The sequence below is a fragment of the Nomascus leucogenys genome, chromosome 4, assembly GCF_006542625.1.
Source record: "Nomascus leucogenys isolate Asia chromosome 4, Asia_NLE_v1, whole genome shotgun sequence".
Lineage (NCBI taxonomy): Eukaryota > Metazoa > Chordata > Mammalia > Primates > Hylobatidae > Nomascus > Nomascus leucogenys.
In genome coordinates this window covers 62,063,154-62,088,276 of record NC_044384.1, presented here as the reverse complement: position 1 = coordinate 62,088,276, position 25,123 = coordinate 62,063,154, and the positions used below count along the sequence as shown (strand labels likewise).

The window sequence follows — 25,123 nt, the reverse complement described above, 5'->3', positions numbered from 1 at the left end:
TTGCCAGGATGGAATATGTTAAAAGAAATCAAAGCCATAAACGAAAAGATTAAAGGTCTGAGAGAGTTTCGTCCCTCAGGAGACAGCAGAAACACAAAAGATAACGTTATCATAAAAAACGCTGCAAGGAACTTTAGAGGTTACCTTGTCAAATTTGCTCATTTTATAGAAGACGAACCTGAGGCCGAGAGCATGCATTTGGCTTTCCAAGGTCACGTGCCTTGTTATTAACACAAAGGGACCAGATCCCATCCCGTTGTCTCCTCTATGCCATGCCATGTTGCCTCTCTATCAAGTCAAGGAAGATCATCCTGTGTGATGGACTAATAAACTTAAAGTCCCAAAAATGTACCATCCTGACAGCCGGTCAACCTGTCATGAGATCTGGATTTCAGAAAAGTCTTTTGAAAACATTACAAAATTCTGTAGTGAAATCAGGCAAGAGTTTCTAAATTTCTTCTCTTACCAACCATGGGCAAAGTTGGAAATTAAAATAGGAGGGAAAAAGGATTACCAAAGACTTCTGACAGTTTTCTTACTGTATCTTCTACCAGAGCTCAAATATACACCACGTCGTTCATTCGAGGATTTCCAAGTCACTCTAAATCATTTTAATTTTAAAAATAGAGTCTCATTAAATTAGTTTTCCCATTAATTATTCTAAGACTTGGGCAAAAAAAGAGAACATCTTTTTTTTTTAATCTGGTTTTTATGGATACATAATCATTGCACATATTTACAGGGTACACTGAATATTTTGATACATCTTTGCAATGTATAATGATCAAATCAGAGTAATTGGGGTACCCATCACCTCAAACATTTGTCATTTTTGTGGAGAAAAATTCCAAATCTTATCTTTTAGGTATTTTGAAATATATAATAAATTACTGATAACTATAGTCACCCTACTGTGCTATTGAACACTAGAACTTATTTCTTCTGGCCGGGTGCGGTGGCTCACGCTTGTAATCCCAGCACTTTGGGAGGCCGAGGCGGGCGGATCACGAGGTCAGGAGATCGCGACCACGGTGAAACCCCGTCTCTACTAAAAATACAAAAAAATTAGCTGGGCGTGGTGGCAGGCGCCTGTAGTCCCAGCTACTCGGAGAGGCTGAGGCAGGAGAATGGCGTGAACCCGGGAGGCGGAGGTTGCAGTGAGCCGAGATTGCGCCACTGCACTCCAGCCTGGGCGACAGAGCGAGACTCCGTCTCAAAAAAAAAAAAAAAAAAAAGAACTTATTTCTTCTAATTGTATTTTTGTGCCCACTAACCAACCTCTCTTCACCACCACCCCCAACCGTTCCCAGCCTCTGGTAACCACCATTCTACTCTCTACCTCCATGAGATCAAATTTTTAGCTCCCACATATGAATGAGAACATGAGATATTTGTCTTTACGTGCCTGACTTATTTCACTTAATGACCTCCAATTATATTCATATTGCTGCAAATGACAGGATTTCATTCTTTTTTGTGGCTGAATAATATTCCATTGTGCATATTTACCACATTTTCTTTATCCATTCATCCACTGATGGGCACTTGGGTTGATTCCATATTTTGGCTATTGTGAGTAGTGCAGCAATAAACACGGGAGTGCAGATATCTCCTTGACATACTGATTTGCTTTCTTTTGGATAGATACCCAGCAGTGGGATTGCTGGATTATATAGTAGAAAAACCTCTTCATCTTTCAGTCATTTAGAAAAAAGAATACTGGGCCGGGCATGGTGGCTCACTCCTGTAATCCCAGCACTTTGGGAGGCTGAGGCGGGCGGATCACGAGGTCAGGAGATTGGGACCATCCTTGCTAACACGGTGAAACCCCCTCTCTACTAAAAATACAAAAAATTAGCCAGGCATTGTGGGGGGTGCCTGTAGTCCCAGCTACTCAGGAGGCTGAGGCAGGAGAATGGTGTGAACCCAGGAGGCGGAGCTTGCAGTGAGCCAAGATCACGCCACTGCACTCAAGCCTGGGTGACCCAGCGAGACTCCGTCTCAAAAAAAAAAAGAAGGCTGGGCGCTGTGGCTCACGCTTGTAATCCCAGCACTTTGGGAGGCCGAGGCGGGCGGATCACGATGTCAGGAGATCAAGACCACAGTGAAACCCCGTCTCTACTAAAAATACAAAAAAAAAAAATTAGCCGGGCGTGGTGGTGGGCGCCTGCAGTCCCAGCTACTCGGAGAGGCTAAGGCAGGAGAATGGCGTGAACCCGGGAGGCGGAGCTTGCAGTGAGCCGAGATTGTGCCACTGCACTCCAGCCTGGGCGACAGAACGAGACTCCGTCTCAAAAAAAAAAAAAAAAAAAAAAAGAAAAAGAAGAAAAAGAAAAAAAAAATACTGTAGTTATTATGTACTATTTGCCAGATGGAATTCTATGCTCTGTCATAAAGCAGTGAACAAAGCTCCTTGAGTTTATGTGATTTGCTCCTCAGTGGAGGAGACAACAAATAAATAACTTAATTTCAAATAGTGATACATGATTGAAGAAGAATAAAGCAGGCTAAGAAACAGAGAGTGATAAGAAAAGGACCAAGAATTCTTTTAAATAGGTAATGGGCAGGCCAGGCGCAGTGGCTCATGCCTGTGGGAGGCTGAAGTGGGTGAATTGCTTGAGCCCAGGAGTTCCAGACCAGCCTAGGCAACATGGGGAAGCCTTGTCTCTACAAAAAAATTACAAAAATTAGCCAGGTGTGGTGGCATGTGCCTGTAGTCCCAACTACTTGGGAGGCTGAGGTGGGAGGATCACTTGAACCCAAAGAAGTCAAGGCTGCAGTGAGCCATGATTGTGCCACTGTACTCCAGCCCAGGTGACAGGGTAAGACCCTGTCTCAAAAATAAAATAAAATAAAATTTAATTTAATTTAATTAAAATTAGAAAATTACCTGACCCCAAACTATCCTCAAAATAAGACTTTTGTAAGCAGATTATTGTATTTAGTTAACAAAGGAAGCAAAATATTAAAGTAGCATATTTTTCAAACAATACAATGCTGTATTAGTCCATTTTCATGTTGTCAATCGACATACCAGAGACTGGGTAATTTATAAAGAAAAAGGTTTAATGGACTCACAGTTCCATATGGCTGGGGAGGACTCACAATCATGGTGGAAGGCAAAAGGCATGTCTTACACGGTGGCAGGGAAGAGATAGAATAAGAGCCAAGTGAAAGAGGTTTCTCCTTATGAAACCATCAGCTCTCATGAGACCTATTCACCACCATGAGAACAGTATGGGGGAACCGCCCCCATGATTCACTTATCTCCCACCAGGTCCCTCCCACACACATGGGAATTTTGGGAACTACAATTCTAGATGAGATTTGGGCAGGGACACAGCCAAACCATATCAAAAGCCATGTTCGATTTAGAGAATCCTACAAACTTCAGATGCCTCATCCCCTATTTCCTCCTCATCTCTCCTCCAGTCCAGCTTGCAGTACAGGGAGTGGTTTGTTGCAGATGAATGAAACTTGGAGTTGCCTGGCCTGGATTCTCGCTTGTGCTTGCTGTGCTTTCAATGGGTTTCCCTGTTCTTGCTGCAGTGTGAGGCAGGAACAGAAAACTGGCAGCGAGTGAACACGGAGCTCCCCGTGAAGTCTCCCCGCTTTGCTCTGTTTGACCTTGTCGAGGGGAAATCCTACTGTTTCCGCGTCCGCTGTTCTAATTCTGCAGGAGTTGGTGAGCCCTCGGAGGCAACGGAGGTGACTGTGGTAGGGGACAAACTTGGTAAGCAACTGTAAGCTTCTTTTACTTCAAGAGAAAATTTCAAAGCAAGATCTAGTATATGTATACTTGGCCAGGAGTAAAAATGGTGACATCCTTCTTTCATATTATAAATTTACTTGATGGCTGTACTTAACCTATACATTAAACAAAAATTCATTATTTTTGTTTATGAAAAGTAAACTTCTTTGGGAGTTTCAACAATATTGATAATGTGTTTTTTCTGAAGTTCATGGACATTTAGTTTATCCATGCTCCCTGTTTTTAAATTTTTTGCTTTAATAAATACAAGTAGGCCAGGCGCGGTGGCTCATGCCTTTAATCTGAGCACTTTGGGAGGCCGAGGCAGGCAGATCACCTGAGTCCCAGAGTTTGAGACCAGCCTGGCCAACATGGTGAAACCCCATCTCTACTGAAAATACAAAAATTAGCCAGGCGTTGTGGTGCGTGCCTGGTAATTCCAGCTACTCAGGAGGCTGAGGTGGGAAAATTGCCTGAACCCAGGAGGTGGGGGCTGCAGTGAGCCGAGATCCCGCCACTGCTCTCCAGCCTGGGTGATAGAGCGAGACTCAGTCTCAAAAAAAAAAAAAATCGTAAAATAAAGCAGCTGTTCTTTTGACATGACGAAGTGTATAAAATACCTAGGTGTGTGTTTGTGCGTAGATGGTAAGGATGAATTTTTAAAACCACTTGAATTTGATCACCATTTTCCTCTTTCTCAGATATCCCCAAGGCTCCTGGCAAAATCATCCCAAGCAGAAACACAGACACCTCAGTGGTAGTTTCATGGGAGGAGTCCAAAGATGCCAAAGAGCTGGTCGGGTACTACATAGAGGCAAGCGTTGCTGGCTCTGGCAAGTGGGAGCCCTGTAACAACAACCCCGTGAAGGGCTCACGGTAACTCAACCGGGCATGCAGGGCGGGCAATGGCCTCTGGAGCTGCCATAGACACACATGGCACACAGACATCCAATGGGGGAGATTTTTTAAAAAACATTTTACTTTTTGGCTGGATGTGGTGGCTTACACCTGTAATCCTAGCACTTTGGGAGGCCAAGGTGGGAAGATTGCTTGAAGCCAGGAGTTCAAGACCAACCTGGCCAACATAGTGAGACCCTGTCTTTACAAACTAAAAAAAACAAGAAAACATTATACTTTAAATAAGCCAAGGCAGTGGCAGGCCTGTAGTCCCAGCTACTCAGGAGGCTGAGGAGGGAGGATCCCTTGAGCTTGAGTTCAACTTGAGTTCAACTACAGCTTGAGTTCGAAGCTGTAGGATACAATGACCAGGCCTGTAAATAGCCACTGCCAGCCTGGGCAACATAGGGAGACCCTATCTCTAAAAAACAAAACAGAACAAGGCTGGGTGTGGTGGCTTATGTCTGTAATCTCAACACTTTGGGGAGGCCAAGGTGGGCGGATTGCTTGAGCCCAGGAGTTTGAGACCTGCTTGAGCCCAGGAGTTTGAGACCAGCCTGGGCAACCTGGTGAAAACCTGCCTCTACAAAAAATACAAAAATCAGCCCAGCATGGTGGTGTGCTGTAGTCCCAGCTACTCAAGAGGTTGAAGTGGGAGAATTCCTTGAGCCTGGGAGGTCAAGTCTGCACTGAGCTATGGTCACAACACTGTACTCTAGCCTGGGCAACAGAGCAAGACCCTGTCTCAAAAAACAAACAAGCAAAACAAAAAATTACACTTTAGATACTTAAATGCATTTAAAATTGAACACATTAGATGCAATACATCTCTTTTAAAAAGGTTTACTGGTGATGTTAAACACTTAGCAACACATAATGCCAACTATTGTAAGAGTTTGTTTCATAGTGCTTTTGCTGCTTCTTCCTTTTTTAACCCTCTGATTTTATATCTAATATGCAACGTGATATTAGATTCTGAGGATATAATATGCTCTACTTAACATAAATTACCCAGGAATTTTAAATGAAGAGAAAAAAGTATCGAAATTTTACAAATTCTGGACATCAACATGATTAAATCCAGTGCTAAGCAGACATAGTAACACCAAAACAAAGACATTCAGAGTAATTTGCTGCCTCTTTGTATTTGTTTCTAATGGGGAGAGGGTTGGTTTTTTCCTTGCTTTCAACTATTTTATCAATCAGCTTTGCACATTGATGGTGAATTCTGATCTACACCCAGACCAGAGACCAATATGAGAGGGGGATGCTGCCCTCCCAGAAATTGTCAAATAGACTTGTTCTGCAGCTTCTGGCTTGGACCACTTCTCAGTCCGAGGACCCCAATAGAATGAGTTGGCTTTGCAGAACGTGAGAGAGTAAAGATAAACAGATTAATTAGGGAAGGCAATATGTTTTGCCTGTTGGTGTATTTCATTTTTCCTTGGAGTTACCCAGCATTTTCCTGGGACTATTTAGAAGTGATGGTTGTGCGTAGGCAGGAGCTGCTGGAGGGCAGGCACCACTTCTTGTTCATCTTTTGTCCACAGTACTTAACTCAGTGTCTGGAACACCGAGACCTCAAGAAATCTTTGCTGAAGCAAGCTGACTCTAAGGACTGAAGGACTGGCCTAGATTATGGCTCCTTTTTTAAATACTTGAACAAGCTAATAGTCACAGATTCGTTAGCAGACCTGTTATTTCCTCTGGCTGCAGTCCTTAGGATGGATTCATATGTTACAGTGATTCATAAACCAGCTATTTATAACCATAATAGCTATGAAAAGAGTGAGGTTGTTTTATGGATGAAACTGCCCATGGATTCACGCCTCATTATTGAATCTTCATTTCTAAATGGTAATTCTAGAATCCATTGTTCACCTTATCTTCAGATTCTATGGTAATTTCCCAAGTAAGTACCTTCCTTGGCATGCAGAGAGACAGTGACTAGGCCTCTATGACAAGGAGCCACCAATGCCTTACAGCCATAGTTATATACCTAAAATAGTCAGTAATCATATTATTAATTGGGTATTAGGCTTAATACCTGGGTGATGAAATAATCTGTCAACAAACCCCTGTAACACGAGTTTACCAATATAACAAACCTTCACATGTATCCCTGAGCCTAAAATAAAAGTTAAAAAATATATATGAGTTGGCTGGGCTTGGTGGCTCTTGCCTGTAATCCCAGCACTTTGGGAGACCAAGGCAGGTGGATCACGAGGTTAGGAGTTCAAGACCAGCCTGGCCAAGATGGTGAAACTCCATCTCTAGTAAAAATACAAAAAAATTAGGCAGGCGTGGTGGTGGGTGCCTGTAGTCCCAGCTACTCAGGAGGCTGAGGCAGAGAATCACTTGAACCTGGGAGGTGGAGGTTGCAGTGAGCTGAGATTGCGCTACTGCACTCCAGCCTGGGCAACAGAGCGAGACTCTGTCTCTCTCTCTCTCTCTCTCTATATATATATATATGTATTATAGTATAACTCATATATATACATATATATGAGTTATACTCTAAAATTATTATTAAAAATAATATTAATACTAATTATTATTTATTAAGTACCTCATATATGCCAGGCCCTATATAGGTACTTTATATACTTTATAACTAACCTCTACATGAAAATTATCATGTAAGCATCATTATCACTATTTTACTGGTGTGCATTCGGGAAAGACCAGGACTCCTCATTTTTTGACAAAGTGGGTTTAGAAAAGTGCCTTAGTTACCTTCTTGTCTAAAGTATATACATTACCTGAATCTTTCTACATCTTTTTCTTCCTTTAAAAAATGAATTATTAGCTGGGCATGCTGCTTACAACTGTAATCCCAGCACTTTAGGAGGCTGAGGTGGGAGAGAGGATGGCTTGAGGCCAGGAGTTCAAGACTAGCCTGGGCAACACAGCAAGACCCCATTTCTGTTCAAAATAAATTACAAAAAAAAATTGTTTTCATAAAGCCAGATCCACTCCATTAAGCTAACAATCATCTTCCTTAATCTTCCTCCTAGGAAAAATTTTTTAAACTTGTTTTCCTTTTAGATTTACTTGTCATGGATTAGTGACTGGTCAGAGTTATATTTTCCGGGTCAGAGCAGTCAATGCAGCTGGACTTAGTGAATATTCCCAGGATTCAGAAGCTATTGAAGTCAAAGCTGCTATTGGTAAGTTCCTTATGCATAACTGTATGGGGGAAAAATGGATTTTTGTATGTTAGAAAGGAAGATACCATCTTCTCCAGAAATTATTTAGCTTCCAATATTGCTGGATGATTGCATCCTTAGATGATCATTTTCTCTGACTCTAGGTGATGTCTAACCTTCCACAGCTGTCATTTTACAGACCTTCATCACTTATCCAGATTCTGTGCATCCGTAGCCTTTTCATCTTCATGAACCCAAGTTTCCTCAGATATTTCACATTGTGTGAAACTCCATTCTAACTTCGTGCTCATCCTGGGACTGTGAAGGGCCATCCCGATTCCATGAAGTGGTATATCACCCATAACACAGATCATCTTGTCCCTAAAAGCCATTTGGTCTATGCCAGAGCCTGGCTTGTTTTTGCTAACAGAACATTAACATGCTTCTTATAAACCCCTCTAAAATTCATGCAAGGCACATGTAATTGCTTAATCATATGTTTCATCTTTGCTTGCAAAGTAACCAACAGAATAAAACCAATAATAAAGTAATTCTATGTGTGTATGTGATGTACCTCCCAATCTTGGATAAAGTAGAAAAGGGACCCAGGTGGTTAGAAACAATACAAATAATATTTGTGGGCTGAGCATGGGGGCTTACACCTGTAATCCCAGCACTTTGGGGGGGAGAGGCAGGCAGATTGCTTGAGTCCAGGAGTTTGAGACCAGCTTGGGCAACAGAGTGAAATCCCATTTCTAAAAATAACAATAAAAAAATTAGCCAGGCATGGTGGTGCATATCTGTAGTCCCAGCTATTCAGAAGGCTGAGGCACGTGGATCACTTGAGTCCAAGAGTTCAAGGCTGCAGTGAACTATGATCTCACCACTGCACTCCACCCTGGACAACAAAGCAAGATCCTGTGTCTAAAATAAATAAATAAATAAAATAAAATTTATTATATAGTAACACATGTTTTTTTAAAAAGCTGATTTAATATTGATTGTCTTCAGTTAGCATCTCATATTACTTTTTCATATTCCTTATAACATAGGGATCGGGCACAGTGTCTCACGCCTGTAATCCCAGCACTTTGGGAGGCTAAGGCGGGTGGATTACTTGAGGTCAGGAGTTTGAGACCAACCTGGCCTACATGGCTAAACCCTGTCTCTACTGAAAATACAAAAATTAGCCAGGTATGGTAGTGCATGCCTATAATCCCAGCTACTTAGGAGGCTGAGGCATGAGAATTGTTTGAACCCAGAAGGTGGAGGTTGCAGTGAGCCAAGATTGCGCCAGTGCACTCCACCCTGGGGGACAGAGTGAGACTCCAGAAAAAAAAAAAAAAGAGAAGAAAGAAAAGGAAGGAAGAAAGGAAGATTCCTTATAGTGTGAACCATTCTAAACATGTCTTTTTGAGGTTGAGAGGTACAGACCGTTACTATTGTAGTACTGCACATAATTCGAAGTGTTATAAAATCAGGATCTTTAATATTATGCCTCTTGTGCACTTTATCGTCCTTTTTTCATTCTGTTGAATAATAGAGCTTACATCTCTCAATATTTGTGTCTAAGATTTGCTTTTCCTTATATATACTAAAAGCCTTTTGGGTTCTGCAAATCAAAATGGTTCCTATTCTATCTGTGGCTTCTTTGTTCTCATTTCTTCTTTTTCCAGAATACGGGGAAGTTGAAATGTTCCTTGGCGTACGTTGTGTGAAATGTAGTCTTTCCATATTTCTTGCAAATGCGAGCGATTTTCTTTAAGCCAAGATTGTTTTTGTTCTGCTTGTGGTCCTAATGTTTTTCTCTTTGTTCTATCCCATAAGAGCAGCTGATACTCTGTCCAGGCTCAATGCGTTTCTGTTGTTGTCTGGCAATTGTAGGGGGAGGAGTGTCTCCAGATGTGTGTCCCACACTGAGCGATGAGCCTGGTGGACTAACCACCTCCAGGGGGCACGTGCATGAAGCCTCCCCGCCAACCTTCCAGAAAGATGCTTTGCTTGGCAGCAAACCTAACAAACCTTCACTACCCAGTAGCTCTCAAAACCTGGGCCACACAGAAGTGAGTAAAGTAAGTGAAACAGTTCAGGAAGAGCTTACCCCGCCACCACAGAAAGCGGCTCCTCAGGGGAAAAGTAAGTCTGACCCCCAGAAAAAGAAGACAGACAGAGGTGAGAGTTGAGAAAGTGAAGCTGTTCCATCCGTCTCCATCAATGTCCTCACCTCTCATCGTCTACATCACATCCTTCATCCATGTTTGCTTTCATCAGTGTCCATTCTTATTGTATGTGTTTTCAGCTAGCCATCTGAAATGTGTACTTTCATCTGATGACTTCAAAAAGTAATTGTGGGTTTGGCTTTTACACATCATTTTGGGTGCTTAATGATGCTAGAATGTTTCAAGTAATTTGGTTATAGAGCCTGTCTTGGTTTGTCAGGCAGATACACCTCTGGCCTCATTTTGCTAAGAGAATTAGATATGAGAGCAGGACTTGGTACTGCTAGCCTGTGTGAGGTCCTTTGAAATAGTCACGTTTGGAACACGTAGAGGAGAAAGATCTCACAAAGAAGGTGACATTGTACCAGGGTCATAGTTGTTACCTTCTTGCTCATCCTCAGATTATTAAGCGATTATTCACATTTAGTTTAAATAGTTTGCAAGAAAAATCAACACTGGAAAATTAAATATTTTAAGTAAAAAAAGTACATAAAAAGATTAAAAATTTCTAAAATAATAATAATTTAAATAGCTACTTACCTACTACTTTTTGAAATGAAAAAAGAAAAGAAAAAAATAGCTATAAATGTATCTTTGAGTTACCATGAAAAGTTTAAAAGTTAAAATTATAATCACATATAGCTATATTGTATGATATATGATCCTCATTCCCAGAAGTGATTTATTTAAGATGATTTATCAGTAGGATAAGAATGATCTGATTAGGATATTTGGTACCTGTGGCTAATATATCCTAGGAGACATTGTTTTTCCTATCAATTAAAAATGCACTGATGAGCATGTGCTGATAAATTTTTAAATGCCTCTCATCCAGTTCTTTTTTCTACCCCACCCCAACTTCTATAACCTCCTCTATTTTATGACACCTTTCTTTGTCCCTCAACTTGAGAGGAGATATTCATTTGAGAGCACATATTCAACAATGCTCTGAAATAGAGGGAGAGAGAGAAAGCTTTTTTAAAATGTGAAGAATAAAGGAGGTTGGTAAGTGGAGAAGAGATAAATATATTTTATTTTAAAAGCCTTCATTCTTCTGATACTCTTTTTGGATAAGAATGAGATAGTTTCTTTATCTCCTATAATCCAAATAAATATTCAGAAAATTCTCTTTGATGTTATTGGATATCTAGATGGATTTCTTTCCACCACTTCACCCCCTCTCTTCATTGAAAACTGTAATTTCAGTAGTTGAGTGAAAAGCTGATCAGCAAAGCCACATAAATGAAGGAAGACTTTTGAAATACCCTCCAAATATTTTTCTAGCTAAGCACTGATAAACATGGTGACAGCTGTATAGTATTGTACCACATGAAAAATATTCCAACATCAGATTAAAAATAATGTGATAAAAGTATTATACACTAAGAGAAAGTCACATAGCAGATTGTGCCTGTTTTTTTAAAAATGTTTTCTAAAGCTGTCATTTAGCTGAGCTCTAGAGTAAATTTTTTCTTGTGTGCAGACAGAGCTATGTAGTTGTAAGGTCTCACAAGGGTAAGTGTGCCTGAATGGTGAAAGGCCAACCATTTGAGAAATATATGGAAATTCTGGGCCAGGTGTGGTGACTCACACCTGTAATCCCAGCACTTTGGGAGGCTGAGGCGGGTGGATCACCTAAGGTCAGGAGTTCCAGACCAGCCTAGCCAACATGGTGAAACCGTGTCTCTTCTAATAATACAAAAATTAGCTGGGCATGGTGGTGCACACCTATAATCCCAACTACTTGGGAGGCTGAGGCAGGAGAATCGCTTGAACCCAGAAGACGGAAGTTGCATTGAGCCAAGATGGTGCCATTGCACTCCAGCCTGGGCGACAAGGGCGAAACCCCATCTAAAAATATATATATATATATATATGGAAATTCTGAATAAGCAAATTGCAGCAGAAATTGATATACACATTTTCCTCAGGGAACAAATGAAAACTCAACCACATAAAGAAACAAAAATTATACCTTGGGAAAAATATTTCTTCTTACGGGGAAAAGAATCATTTTCTTTCAGGGTATTGTACCATTTTGCTAGGACAGGTTCATTTTATCTTTGAAATAATAATTGTAGTGTACTTTTTACTGTGTCCGTTGCATACACCAAGTTGAATGCCAAGTTCATGATCAGCCTCGCATTTTAGTTTTATACTGCAAGATCTAGTGCCCTCATATGTGGCACCAATGGAAATGTTTATATATAGAATCATAAATGCATTTCTGCCTACTCACAAGCTATTCATATTGCCACAGCACCACCATCTCCACCCTGTGATATCACCTGTCTTGAAAGTTTTCGTGACTCAATGCTTCTTGGATGGAAACAACCAGATAAGATTGGAGGGGCAGAAATTACTGGCTATTATGTGAACTATCGCGAGGTCATTGATGGTGTACCAGGAAAATGGAGAGAAGCCAATGTCAAGGCTGTCAGTGAGGAGGCATACAAGGTAAGCACGTGACTTTCTGTAGTGTGGCGTGTCCTATGTATGACGCTATGCTTGCACGCCCAGGCAAGCACACACCCAGCACCTTGTAAGAGAGTCACGTCATTTCTCCAGAGTCCATTGTCTGCAGTGGCGTAAGTCTTGTGAAAAATATACTGTGGCGAATACAAGTAGTTTGGCTAACCAGATTCACACACATAAGCATAATAATTTCCTAGAATATTTACTATGAAATGTGCGCTTACTGTACAAACTAATTTTTTTTTCAAAATTTACAAAATATCTACAATTAATATGCCACTAGCCTCAAGAGTCCCAGGATCCTTCCGAAGCCCTCAAGTTGAGGAAAAAAAAAAGAAAAAGAGTCCCAGGATTTAATGACACTCTGGATTTTTAACTTTTTTTTTTTTTTTTTTTTTGAGATGGAGTCTTGCTCTGTCGCCCAGGCTGGAATGCAGGAGTGTGATCTCAACTCACTGCAACCTGCACCTCCCAGGTTCAAGCAATTCTCCTGCCTCAGCCTCCCGAGTAGCTGGGATTACAAGTGAAAGCCACCATGCTCAGCTAAATTTTCTATTTTTAGTAGAGGGCTTCACCATGTTGGCCAGGCTGGTCTCAAACTCCTGGCCTCAAGTGATCCGCTCACCTCAGCCTCCCAAAGTGCTGGGATTACAGGCGTGAGCCACTGCAGCTGGCTGGGTTTTTAACTTTCAGTGTCCAAATTACAGCGGTTGAAGGGACATGGGCTTGATGGCCAGACTCAGCTCACCACCTGTGAAGTGGCCCTTGTTATAGTTGCTTGATGGCCACAAAGGGTGGCCTCACATGTGTTCTCCTCTACATGGGGGCCTCCACTGCTCAGGTCACATAAGGCAACCAGAACAGTCTCACTGTTGCCTTAGCTGACTTTCTTCCCTAGAGCTGCATCAGCTACATCCAAGCTACCACCTCTTAACACTCACAGAATCCCATGCCATGAGGGTTCAGAGCAAGGTGAGGCCAGGGACGACACTTGCCCCAACTCAATGCCATGCTCTTTTAATTTAACATTTGAAATTTATGAAATATCACGCACATGCTGAGAATGCATAAAACAAAATTGCTTTTTTTTTTTTTTTTTTTTTTTGAGCTGTTCACTCCTGGCCTCAAGTGATCTGCCCAACTTGGCCTCCCAAAGTGCTGGGATTACAAGCGTGAGCCACTGCACTTATACAAAATTGTATTTTTAAGATTCTTCCCTGTTAGTGCACGTAACTCATTCTTTTTCATTACTATATGGTATGGTATTCCATTATGTGGTCATATCACAATATATTCTTCCATTCAATTCTTATTGCTATTTGGGTATTTTTGCATTTTTAGCTACATCAAGCAAGGTAGCTATGAACATTTCTGTATACATCTATCTGCTGGTACATATGTGAACCAGTTTCTCTAGGTGATCACCTAAATGTAGAATGGCTGGGTCAGGGGGTCTGTTTATCTTCCACTTTACTAGATAATTCCATACTGTCTTCTGAAGAGTGTGTGAGAATTCCCATCGCTCTGCATCCTTGCCAAAACTTGGTCTATTCACACATTTTCAGCTTTGACAATCTGAGTGTCAAATGAGTTTGAGCATCCTTTCCTATGTACACAGTCCAGTTTGATATCCTCTTTTATGCCTGTTCAAGGTTTTTGCCCATTTTTCTAATGCATTCTTGTTGACTTGCAAAGTTCTTTACATGTTATGAGTAGAAATCCTTTGCAGGTCTGTAAGTCGCGTACATCTTGTCTGACTTTAATTTTAATGTCAAATTCATTGTAGTCAGATTTACTAACATTTGCTTTGTCCTTAGTGATTTTTGTGCCTTTTTGATGAAATGCCTTCTCTATTCCAAGATCATGGAGGTACTGTAGTTGATTTTATTCTAAAAGCTATATACTATTTTGCCACTTACATTTCTGTCATTAATTCACCTTTATATTTTTATATGCTGTGAGTTAAGCATCAAAATTAATGCCCCCCACAGAGACATAGCTGTCCCAGCATCATCTATTGAAAAGTTTGTCGTCTGCCTGCTATTCTGCAGGGGTATCTGTATCACATATCGTTTCCTCATATGCGTGAGTCTGTGTTTGTGCTTCTCATGCTGTTCCACTGGTCTGTTTGAATAACAGGGGGTGAATACCACACTAATTTAAATATTATAGCTTTATAGGCCGGGCACGGTGGCTCACACCCATAGTCCCAGCACTTTGGGAGGGCGAGGTGGGTGGATCGCTTGAGGCCAGGAGTTTGAGACCAGCCTGGCCAACATGGTGAAACCCTATCTCTACTAAAAATACAAAAATTAGCTGGGAGCGGTGGCTCTCGTGTGTAATCCCAGCTACTTTTATACCTTTTACTCAGGAGGCTGAGGCATGAGAATCACTTGAACCCAGGAGGTGGAGGTTGCAGTGAGCCGAGATCACACCACTGCACTCCAGGCTTGGTGACAGAGCGAGACCCTGTCTCAAAAAAAAAAAAAAAAAATTATAGCTTTACAGTAAAGTTGATGACTGGTAGATCAGGTTCTCTCGGTTTATTCTTTTTCTGGAGCTACTCTTAGCCCTTTGCACTTGATATAAATTTAAGTATTAGGGTCCCAAGTTCTACCAAAAATAAAAAATAAAAAATAAATAATAATAATAATAAAGACAAAACAAAAGAAAACAACGATAAAAAAGCTTACATTCAACCCAACTAAACCCATTAGAATTCTGATTGAGGATGCATTGAGTCTATAAAAAAATTAAGGAATAACTGACATTTAAAAAATATTGAACCTTCTAATCCACGAACATGTTATTTTTCTTCATTTGTTTCGGTCTTTTTAAATCCTCTCATTAAAGTTTTACAATTCTCTACAGAGGTTTGTATATCATTTGTTATTTATTAATAGAGACTATATATTTTCAGTATATTTTTATATCAGTTTTTATTGCTAGTAAAGAGAAATATAACTTTAATATATTGATTTCACATATAATTATTATATATAGTCTTTTGTTAAATTTTTTAAATAATTTGAATGTTACCTTGAAGTTCTTTTGGAGTCTATGTATATTCATATCATCTGCAAATAGTGGCAGTTTACTTCTTCATTTCCAAATTTTATACCATTTACTTCATTTTCTTACCTTACTTTCTGCATAGCGACTTTAGCACTATATTGAATAAAAGTGGTGATGTTGGGGGCACGGTGGCTCACACCTGTAATCTCAGCGCTTTGGGAGCCTGAGGCGGTGGATTGCTTCAACCCTGGAGTTCAAGACCAGCCTGGGCAACATAGTGCAACACCGTCTCAAATTTTCTTCTTTTTTTTTTTTTTTTTTAAAGTGGTGATGTTGGTCATTCTAGGCTTGATAGTTATCTTAAAGGGAAATTTTACAACATTTCACCATTAAATACTGTGTTGTGTGTTACAGGTGTTTTGTAGACATCTATTATTGGTTAAAGGAAGTTTCCTTCTATTCCCTGTTGGCCAACAGTTAATAAAATTATCAAAAACATTTTTTGGGTCTATTGAGAAGATTATATGATTTTTTCCCCTTTTATTTTAATTTGGTATATTCTAGTAATTGTCTAATATTAAAACTACCTTGCATTCCTGGAATAAATTCAACTTGGACACTATATATACCCTGTTTATATCACCTGGATTTTGTTTGCCAATTATCGTTTAGGATTTTTGCTTCTATGTTCATGAGTGAGATTATTCTGAGACTAGAATTAATTTAATTAATTAATATCTGACAAGGATAGCACAGGAAGGAAAAAAATGCAGGATAATCTCCGTTTCTTAAGATATAATTCACATACCATAAATTTCACTCATTTAAAATGTTGCCTTATAAATTTTGAAGTGATATTTTTAAATGGATACAAAATGACTCTTTACCACTACGAATACATTTTACCTTAAAGTCTATATTGCCTGTTATTACTATAGATACACTAGGGTTTTGGGGTGGGGTGATGTTTGCATGGTATGTAACTTTTCATCCTTTAACTTTCTATCTTTCTGAAACTTTCTGCTTTACATGTGTCTCTTAAAAATAGCACGGAGTTAAATTTTGTGTTTTTCCTCCTTGACAGTCTTTGTCATTTGTTTGCTATTACTGATTACTTTTTAAAAAACACCTAATCATCTTATTTTATGCTTTCTATTTGTCCTTTCTGTTTTGTGTTTCTTTCTCTTTTTTTTGAGACAGAGTCTCACTCTGTCCCTGAGGCTGGAGTACAGTGGCATGATCTTGACTCACTGCAACCTCCTCCTCCTGGGTTCAAACAATTCCCATGCCTCAGCCTCCCGAGTGGCTGGAATTACAGGCATGTGCCACCATGCCTGGCTAATTTTTGTATTTTTAGAAGAAACAGGGTTTCACCATGTTGGCCAGGCTGGTCTCAACCTCCTGACCTCAAGTGATCTGCCCTCCTCGGCCTCCAAAGTGCCGGGATTACAGGTGTCAGCCACCACACCTGGCCTGTTCTGTGTTTCATTTTCTGTCCTTTTTTGATTATTTTTGAATCGTTTTTTTAAAATTATTCAATTTTTCCTTCTATACTACCTTAAAAGTTATAGATTCCGAGTTTCTTTGGTTTTGGTGACTGTGCAACTTAAAGTCTGAAGTTATTTCATTCGTTTTACTCTTGTCTCAGAAACAGAAGGGCCTTAAAAACTTTACCTCTTTACCTTTTCCCCAACTTGTATGCTATTGTGTATGTATGTGTCTGTGTTTTAATTCTTTTTAAAATCCAAACAGCAATGTGATTATTGTTTTATAGATTCAACTTACCAATATATTTACCATTTTATTTGCTTTTAATTAAGTGCTTTGAAGATGTAATTGCACCATCTTCTGGCCCATTGTTGCCACTGACATTCAACTCTTGGTCTGCTTGCTTGTTTGAGGGTAATTTGCCTTTTTTCTTGGACAGCTTTTGATATGTTCACTTTATCTTTGGTGTGCTATACTTAAAACACTATAGCTCTAGATGTGGGTTTTTTAAAAAAATGTATCTACCCAGGACTTTAGGGGGAAGAGGATTTTTCATCTGTGGGTTGGATTTTTCAGAAGATCTTTCTAGAAAATTCTGTATCTCCTAAAATATTGTTGCTCCCTCATTTTCTCTCTCTCTGCACTTCTCCCAAAACTAATTAAACATATGTTTGATGTTCTCATTCTATCTTCCATGTCTATTAATCAACTTTTTTCTCTTTCCCATTTTTGAGTCTTTCCACATCATGTTCTGTGTAATTTCTTCTGACTTTCTGTCAGTTTACGAACTCTCTGTTCTTTTGCATCTGATATTCTGTTGAAAATGTCTATTATTTTTTCTTACTGTATTTTCCATCTCTTGTCGGTCACATTTTACATATTTTATAGTTTGCTGCTTCCTACAAATGTTTTTCACACTAATATATTCCATCACTTCTATTTTGCAAATGTTTTAACATTTATTATTTTATCATGTATATTTACCCTCACAACAATCCAATTCCTACTGAGTGATACAGAAAATATTAGGTCACTCAGTAAAGAGCAGAAACATTATGAGAACTTGAGCATTTTGATTCCTAGCTTAGAACTCGTTTAAATTTCACCTGTACGTGCCCTAGCTTTCTATTGCTACATAACAAATTACCACAGACTCGGTGGCTGAAAACAACTCACATTTGTTATATCACAGTGTCCCTGAGTCAGGGGTCTGGGCACGGCGTCACGGGCTCCTCTGCTCAGAGTCTTACAGGGCTGCAATCCAGGTATCAGCCGGGCCACATTCACATTGAGTTCCTCTTCCAAGCCCACTCAGGTTATTGGCAGAATTCAGTTCCTTGCAGCTGTAGGGCTGAGGCTTCCACTCCTAGATGCTGCCTTTCTCCAAATGTGAGTGGGTAGGCAGCTCTCAGTGTGACATTTACCTCCTCAAGGCCATTGGCACCATGTTTTTCTTTTTCTTTTTTTTTTTTGAGACGGAGTCTCGCTCTGTCGCCCAGGCTGGAGTGCAGTGGCACAATCTCGGCTCACTGCAAGCTCCGCCTCCCGGGTTCACGCCATTCTCCTGCCTCAGCCTCTCTGAGTAGCTGGGACTACAGGCGCCCGCCACCACGCCCGGCTAATTTTTTTTTTGTATTTTTAGTAGAGACGGGGTTTCACCGTGGTCTCAATCTCCTGACCTCGTGATCCATCCGCCTCGGCCTCCCAAAGTGCTGGGATTACAAGCGTGAGCCACCGCGCCCGGCCCATGTTTTTCTTTAGGAGGGGCCCAAACCCCATTGTAAGTATTCCTACCTGATGACATCAGGCCCATCCAGGATAATTTCCCTTTTAATTAACCTCAAATCAGCTGACTAGGGACCCTAATCTATAATATCTTTTCTCCTTTGCCATATGGGGTGACATAATCACAGGATTTGATCTCCCAATTCCTTTGCCACGTTCTATTGTAGGCTACAAGGAGGTCACGGTTTCATCCACACCCAGGAGATTACAAAAGGGGTGTGACTCATTGAGGGTCACCCTAGGGTGTGTCTGACACGGAAGGTAAATAAAATGTTCAACAAGTAGAAAAAAACCAAACCTGGAACATTCACTATCTGTGATGTTGTCAATCTTGCAGATTAGCAACTTGAAGGAAAACATGTTGTATCAGTTCCAAGTGGCAGCCATGAACATGGCTGGGCTGGGCGCGCCCTCCGCAGTAAGCGAATGCTTCAAATGTGAAGAGTGGACCATCGCCGTCCCAGGTAAACCACAGACATCTGCCTCCACACCGCACCTCAGAATTTCCTCCAAGAGAACCTACAACCTGGAACGAAATTCAAAGTACTATATGGTCGACATTTAAGGGAAAAGAATTCTCTTGGCCCCTCGTGCTTACCTAAAATATTTTAATGATAATATTAAATAATAGGTAGCAATGTAAAACTGAGTATAAATCCCTTATGCTTGTGTTCCAAGTAAATCCTAGAGCCCTCATCGCTCAGCCTGTGCGAGGAGTAGGACTAGCAGAGGCAGCCGGATTGAGTGCAAATGAATATTTAAAAGGAATTCCAATCTTTGCTTTTGCTTCTGAAAGGCCATTTAAAGGTTATCCAATTTATATCCCACGGCAAAATTTCTCAAACACTTCTCCCTGCACTTCTTTGTTCTCATATATTGTCACGCTGCTGGGAAGGTTCTCATTTATTAGCCCCCCAAAATCTCTCCCTCCATACCCAAGCTATGTGGCTTCTTAGGCTGTCCTTCTCCCTTCTCCCAGCTGTTCATCATATCACATGGATGGATTTCATACACCTGTCTAGGGTTTAAGGCTGACCTCTCTCCACTTGCCTCTCTGCACTGACTTTTCCAGCCCTTTCTCTCTACGCATTTTCCAAACTCTGAACCAAAAGAAAGTTCCTGGAACCTGGCAAATACTGTCCTTCAGAGGTCACCACAGGGAGTGGTTGGGTGGGCAGGGAAGAAAGTGGGAAGTGGGGCAAGGATGGGGGTGGGGGAAACTTACCTTGCTTATAACTCTTACAGAGTTATAAAGACAAAATAAAATAAAAATCGAATGCAAATTTACTAAGCCATTAAGATTTAAACTAGCAATAGTAAGGTATGTGGTGGGTGATTTTATGTCCCTGGTGCCACCTGCTTCCTCTGTTTGAAACCCTTTGCCCTTCAAGACCATCACGTTGCCTTTGCTGAACTTCTCTGTCAGGTGTGAATAACAAGATTCCAAGAGAAACTCAGGAGCAGTTCAAGTGCTCTCTTGACTTCAGTAAATAGGGAGAGACAAACACATTGCTCTTTCCTTGTAGTTCCTTGAGGCCAGTTGGTATTTCTTAAGTCCTTTCTGCCACCTGCATAAAAGTGGGTCTATTTTCAAATTCTTGCAATTCCTGAGTAAAGTGAAATTCAATCGACTAGAGACTAAGACATTCCGAGCAGGCCTGTAGAAATTTTTTTTTTTATCAAAAGTGATGTCGTTGGCTGGGTGCGGTGGCTCATTCCTGTAATCTGAGTGCTTTGGGAGGCTGAGGCAGGGGGATTGTCTGAGCCCAGGGGTTCAAGACCAGGCTGGGCAACATAGTGAAGCCTCATCTCTTAAAGAAATTGGAAAACATCATTCTCAGTAAACTATCGCAAGGACAAAAAACCAAACACCGCATGTTCTCACTCATAGTTGGGAATTGAACAATGAGAACTCATGGACACAGGAAGGGGAACATCACACTCCGGGGACTGTTGTGGGGTGGGGAGAGGGGGGAGGGACAGCATTAGGAGATATACCTAATGCTAAATGACGAGTTAATGGGTGCAGGAATTCAACATGGCATATGGATACATATGTAACAAACCTGCACATTGTGCACATGTACCCTAAAACCTAAAGTATAATAATAAAAATAAAAAAATAATAAAACAACAACAACAACAACAACAAAAAGTGTTTTTTAATTAGCTGGGCATGATGGTGCATGCCTGTAGTTCCAGCTACTCAGGAGGCTGAGGCAGGAGGATTGCTTGAGCTCATGAGGTCAAGGCTACAGTGAGCTGTGATCACACCACTGTGCCCAAGCCTGGATAAGAGTGAGGCTCTGTCTGTCTTTAAAAAAAAAGTGATGCAGTTGACAAAAAAAGGTCACAGGTGAGCGCTGTCAACTTAGAGAAGAAATGAAGGGGGCAGCCCCCCACCCTCCTGACATCCTGGCTTCTCAGTCCCATCCTTGACTTACTGAGTAGTGTTAGGCAAGTCTCACTTCAAGAAAGCCCTTATGGAAGAAAGCAATAAGAATGTTTTGTCATCCTGTTTTACAGATGAAAAAACTGACACTGAGGTTAAATGATGCCCAGAGGGTCACAGAGGTAACAAGTAGCATAATTAGGGTAGGAAACTAGGTCTGCTTTTCCCTAGACTAGAGCTGCTAGGAAACAGCAAAGCGTAGTTCCTTGTCTGTAGGGCAGGGATACTGCTCCCAATCTAGATGCCTCCCTGGGTTCTAAGGATGACACAAGATCACAGTTATAAAAGCCCTTTGCAATACAGAACATGCCACATTTGTGTGAGGTATTTGGTATTAATATTTAAATACAGCTTTATACAAAACATTGGAAGGCAAGCATGACGCATATTTGCAGCCATGAAGCCAAGGTAAAGGGCCAAACAAATATTGAACTATCAATTACAAAACACCAAAGCATGGCATAACAGAGTATGTCCTTCTACAAGTTGGCTTTCAGGCTACTGTGAGTCACTTCAGGTGATTTTGATTGGTTGGCTAGATGTCAGTTGTTATTTAAAAAAAAAAAGGAAAGGAAAAAATAAATAAATTTTTCACCTGCATAGCAGCTGGTGGTCATGCAAAGATACAGGCAGTCACTTAGTAGTTTGGACTTTGCCAAGAATGTGAATAGCATTCATACAGCCCACATTCTGGCTTTCTCCCTGGAGAGGGTTATCCAGTGACTTGGCTTCTCTGAGCTTTCTGTTAATTGTCTTAAGGAAGAGGGAGATAAATGAATGTAAGGTACCTGGCAGTATTTAGTGCAGATGCGGGACCCATAGGATTGATTATATTTACTTTGGTAAAGGATTTTGTAAACCATAACATATCATTTGTTTTTACCCATTTGTGGGCTGCACATACTCTTTAGAGGGAAGATTTCCCTCCAATTGGGAGTGATGCTTTTTCCTTTGAAAGAGCTATTACTCTCTATATTCATATGCCATCAAATAGAGCTGCTTTCTTTATACTATTTGAGATTAAGGGGAAATTTTAGGCTGTCACTCAAAAATTATCTGAAACTGGGTGCCAGATATGGTGGCTCCCACCTGTAATCCCAACACTTTGGGAGGCTGAGGCAGAAGAACCACTTGAACCCAAGAGTTCAAGACCAGCGTGGTCAACACAGCGAGACCCTATCTCTATAAAAACTTAAAAAATTAGCCGGGTGTGGTGGTGCACACTTGTAGGTCCAGCTGCTCAGAAGGCTAAGGTGAGAGGATCCCTTGAGCCTAGGAGCTCGAGGTTACAGTGAGCTACCGTCACACCACTGCACTGCAGCCTGGGTAACAGGGCAAAACCCTGTGTCTAAAAATAAAAATTAAAAAATATGAATCTGCAGCTAAATCAAACTGTTCCAATAAAAGGTCTTTAAGACTAATGCAGGCCTGAGAATGGCCTGAAGGGAAATTTTGGGTCCACCCTTTGAGAGGCACCTTAGAGTGGCCTTACCTACCTGCCACCCTTAAAGGGACTCAGTGGGCTAATGTAGGGCAGCATGGAAACAATGTGAAATGACCACAGAATACTTATTTTTCATGGGAATGCTAGATTTTGAAAAAAGAACACCAGTGTTAGATTAGCTTGAAGACTTATGAGTGGTTCTAAACATGTGGAGACTTGAGTTTTCTATGTTATGATTTCTACTCATTGGCTTCTCTCTCTCTCAGGACCACCGCACAGTCTCAAGTGTAGTGAAGTCAGGAAAGACTCCCTGGTTCTCCAGTGGAAGCCCCCAGTCCACTCCGGGCGGACTCCCGTCACTGGTTACTTCGTGGACTTGAAGGAGGCCAAGGCCAAAGAAGACCAGTGGCGAGGGCTCAATGAGGCGGCTATTAAAAACATATACCTGAAGGTAAGAGGATGCTCAGTTCTAGAGCTTCCTCTACTAACTGCTCTACTCATATGAACTTTAAAGTTAGCAAGATAAAACAGAGTATCTCTGCTTTGATCTGTTTCATATATTGGGCTCCTGGTAAGATTCCATTGGCAGAGGTTGAGGCTTGGAGAAGTTTCTGATGCTTGAAACAGTTTGGTTATATTTAACCTGAATTCCTTAGCATAGCTTTGAAACGCACCCAACAGCTCCTTCCTCTCTCCTTGCCTCAACTTACCCACTACACATTTTTGTTACTCATAGTCTTAAAACCTTACTGCTTACCATCCCCAGAAGGTGATTTTTTCATTCCTCTTTTTTCTAGGGGGATGGTTGATTTGAGGGTGCGGTTTTTATAAAGTCATACCAGGAAGCCTGTGACTACTGATCCTCTCGAGTCACTCCTGTCTCATGTTACCTCCTCCCTCAGGCCGGTTCTCATATGAGCTCTCAGAGATTAGTGGAACGGATTCACTCAACCCCCTTATCCATGTCACTGCCTTTCAGGTTCCTCTAGAGTGTGCTCATTGAACCATTTCCTAACTCTGTCGGCCAAAGACTGTTCTGCTGTAGCCACCAAATCTCTCATTTGTACCAAAAGGAAATTTCGAAAGAATATTTTCCCTTAGTGTTAGCAGTGGCACCTGGAGACCCTGACGCCCCAGCGGGGCCTCAGAAACTGTAGGGAATATGATTGCATTACTTACCACTTAGAATGAAATGTGACTGACTTCACCACAGTCACTCAGGAAGTTACACACTGCGTTTGCACAGTCCTATCTTTTGGCAGAAGTCATTGCCTATAAGGTGAGCTTTGGAAGATACTCAAAAGTAAACCTGGCCAAAAAGATCTCTCCCTGACCTGCCTCATGAACTAAGTCCCTTCCATCTGTCAGCCACTCTCCAGGGTTAAGGTATTTCCAGCCACTCTAAACTATGTAAATATATCCTCCGGGAGATACAGCCCATAAACCATTATACCCAACATGCCATTAACTCAACTTAGCATATGCCAATCAGCTCTCCAGCTTCTTGCAAAACTCTGAAGAAATAAGACAGGTCATCTTTTCATGAGGAAGAGAAAAGCTCAAGGAAGGACTGGAGCCTATGATGCTGTTTGCTGTCAAGATGAGTCCAGAGGCCCCTGGATTCAAAGAAACCCCCAAAGTACAGTGTAAAATAAAGGTCGGGAACATCCTAGATGATGGTGGTGGGTGTATATGGCTGGGATGAAGATTTCCAAGTCTTCAGTCTGCCACTGTATAGGATGCCAAGGGCCTGAGGTTTGAACTGACTCGGGTGAAGCAAAACAAAGGTGAAGAAGCAAATAAAAAGAAAAAAAAAAGTAGAGTTTAAATGTGTAAAAGAATGGTTAATGTCACTCATTTTTAAAAAGAAAAAGAATAACAGCAATTTTAAGAGAGAGACAGAGAGAGAAAGAGAGACTGAGGTTAAGTATGCCTAACAAACCTGGAAGTGAACTTCCGTAAGGAGAGTTCTTACGCTTTATCAACAGTTTTTATAAAGTGAAAATAATCTTTTTTGATTTTTCTGATTATAAAACTAACAATTTAAATGAAAAATTCAAACATAAGAAGCACAAAGAAGAAAGTAGGCCGGGCATGGTGACTCACGCCTATAATCTCTGGGCTTTGGGAGGCCAAGGCAGGCAAATCCCTTGAGCCCAGGAGTTCAAGACCATGGGAAACATGGCAAAACCCTGTCTCTAAAAAATAAAAAAAATAGAAAAATAAAAAAATTAGCTGGCCATGGTGTCATGTGCCTGTATTCCCAGCTACTCAGGAGGCTGAGATGGGAGGATTGCTTGAACCAAGGAGGTGGAAGCTGCAGTGAGCTGTGATTGCACCACTGCACTCCAGCCTGGGCAACAGAGCGAGACTCTGTCTCAAAAAAAAAAAAAAAAAGGGAAAATAGATCTGCATCGATGATCTCGATTACGTATTTGTGGTGCTGTT

The 25,123-nt window shown here is 41.0% G+C and overlaps 1 protein-coding gene across 1 annotated transcript in view; it reads left to right on the top strand.

Moving 5' to 3' along the window:
* MYOM1 (myomesin 1) overlaps positions 1-25,123 on the top strand; it is a 157,435-nt gene that overhangs the window by 80,952 nt on the left and 51,360 nt on the right. The window contains exons 15-21 of the mRNA XM_003262025.2: positions 3,550-3,733; positions 4,453-4,627; positions 7,697-7,818; positions 9,682-9,969; positions 12,277-12,473; positions 19,117-19,243; positions 22,942-23,126. Of these exons, the coding sequence (XP_003262073.2) occupies positions 3,550-3,733; positions 4,453-4,627; positions 7,697-7,818; positions 9,682-9,969; positions 12,277-12,473; positions 19,117-19,243; positions 22,942-23,126 (1,278 nt within the window). The remainder of the gene's footprint in view (positions 1-3,549; positions 3,734-4,452; positions 4,628-7,696; positions 7,819-9,681; positions 9,970-12,276; positions 12,474-19,116; positions 19,244-22,941; positions 23,127-25,123) is intronic.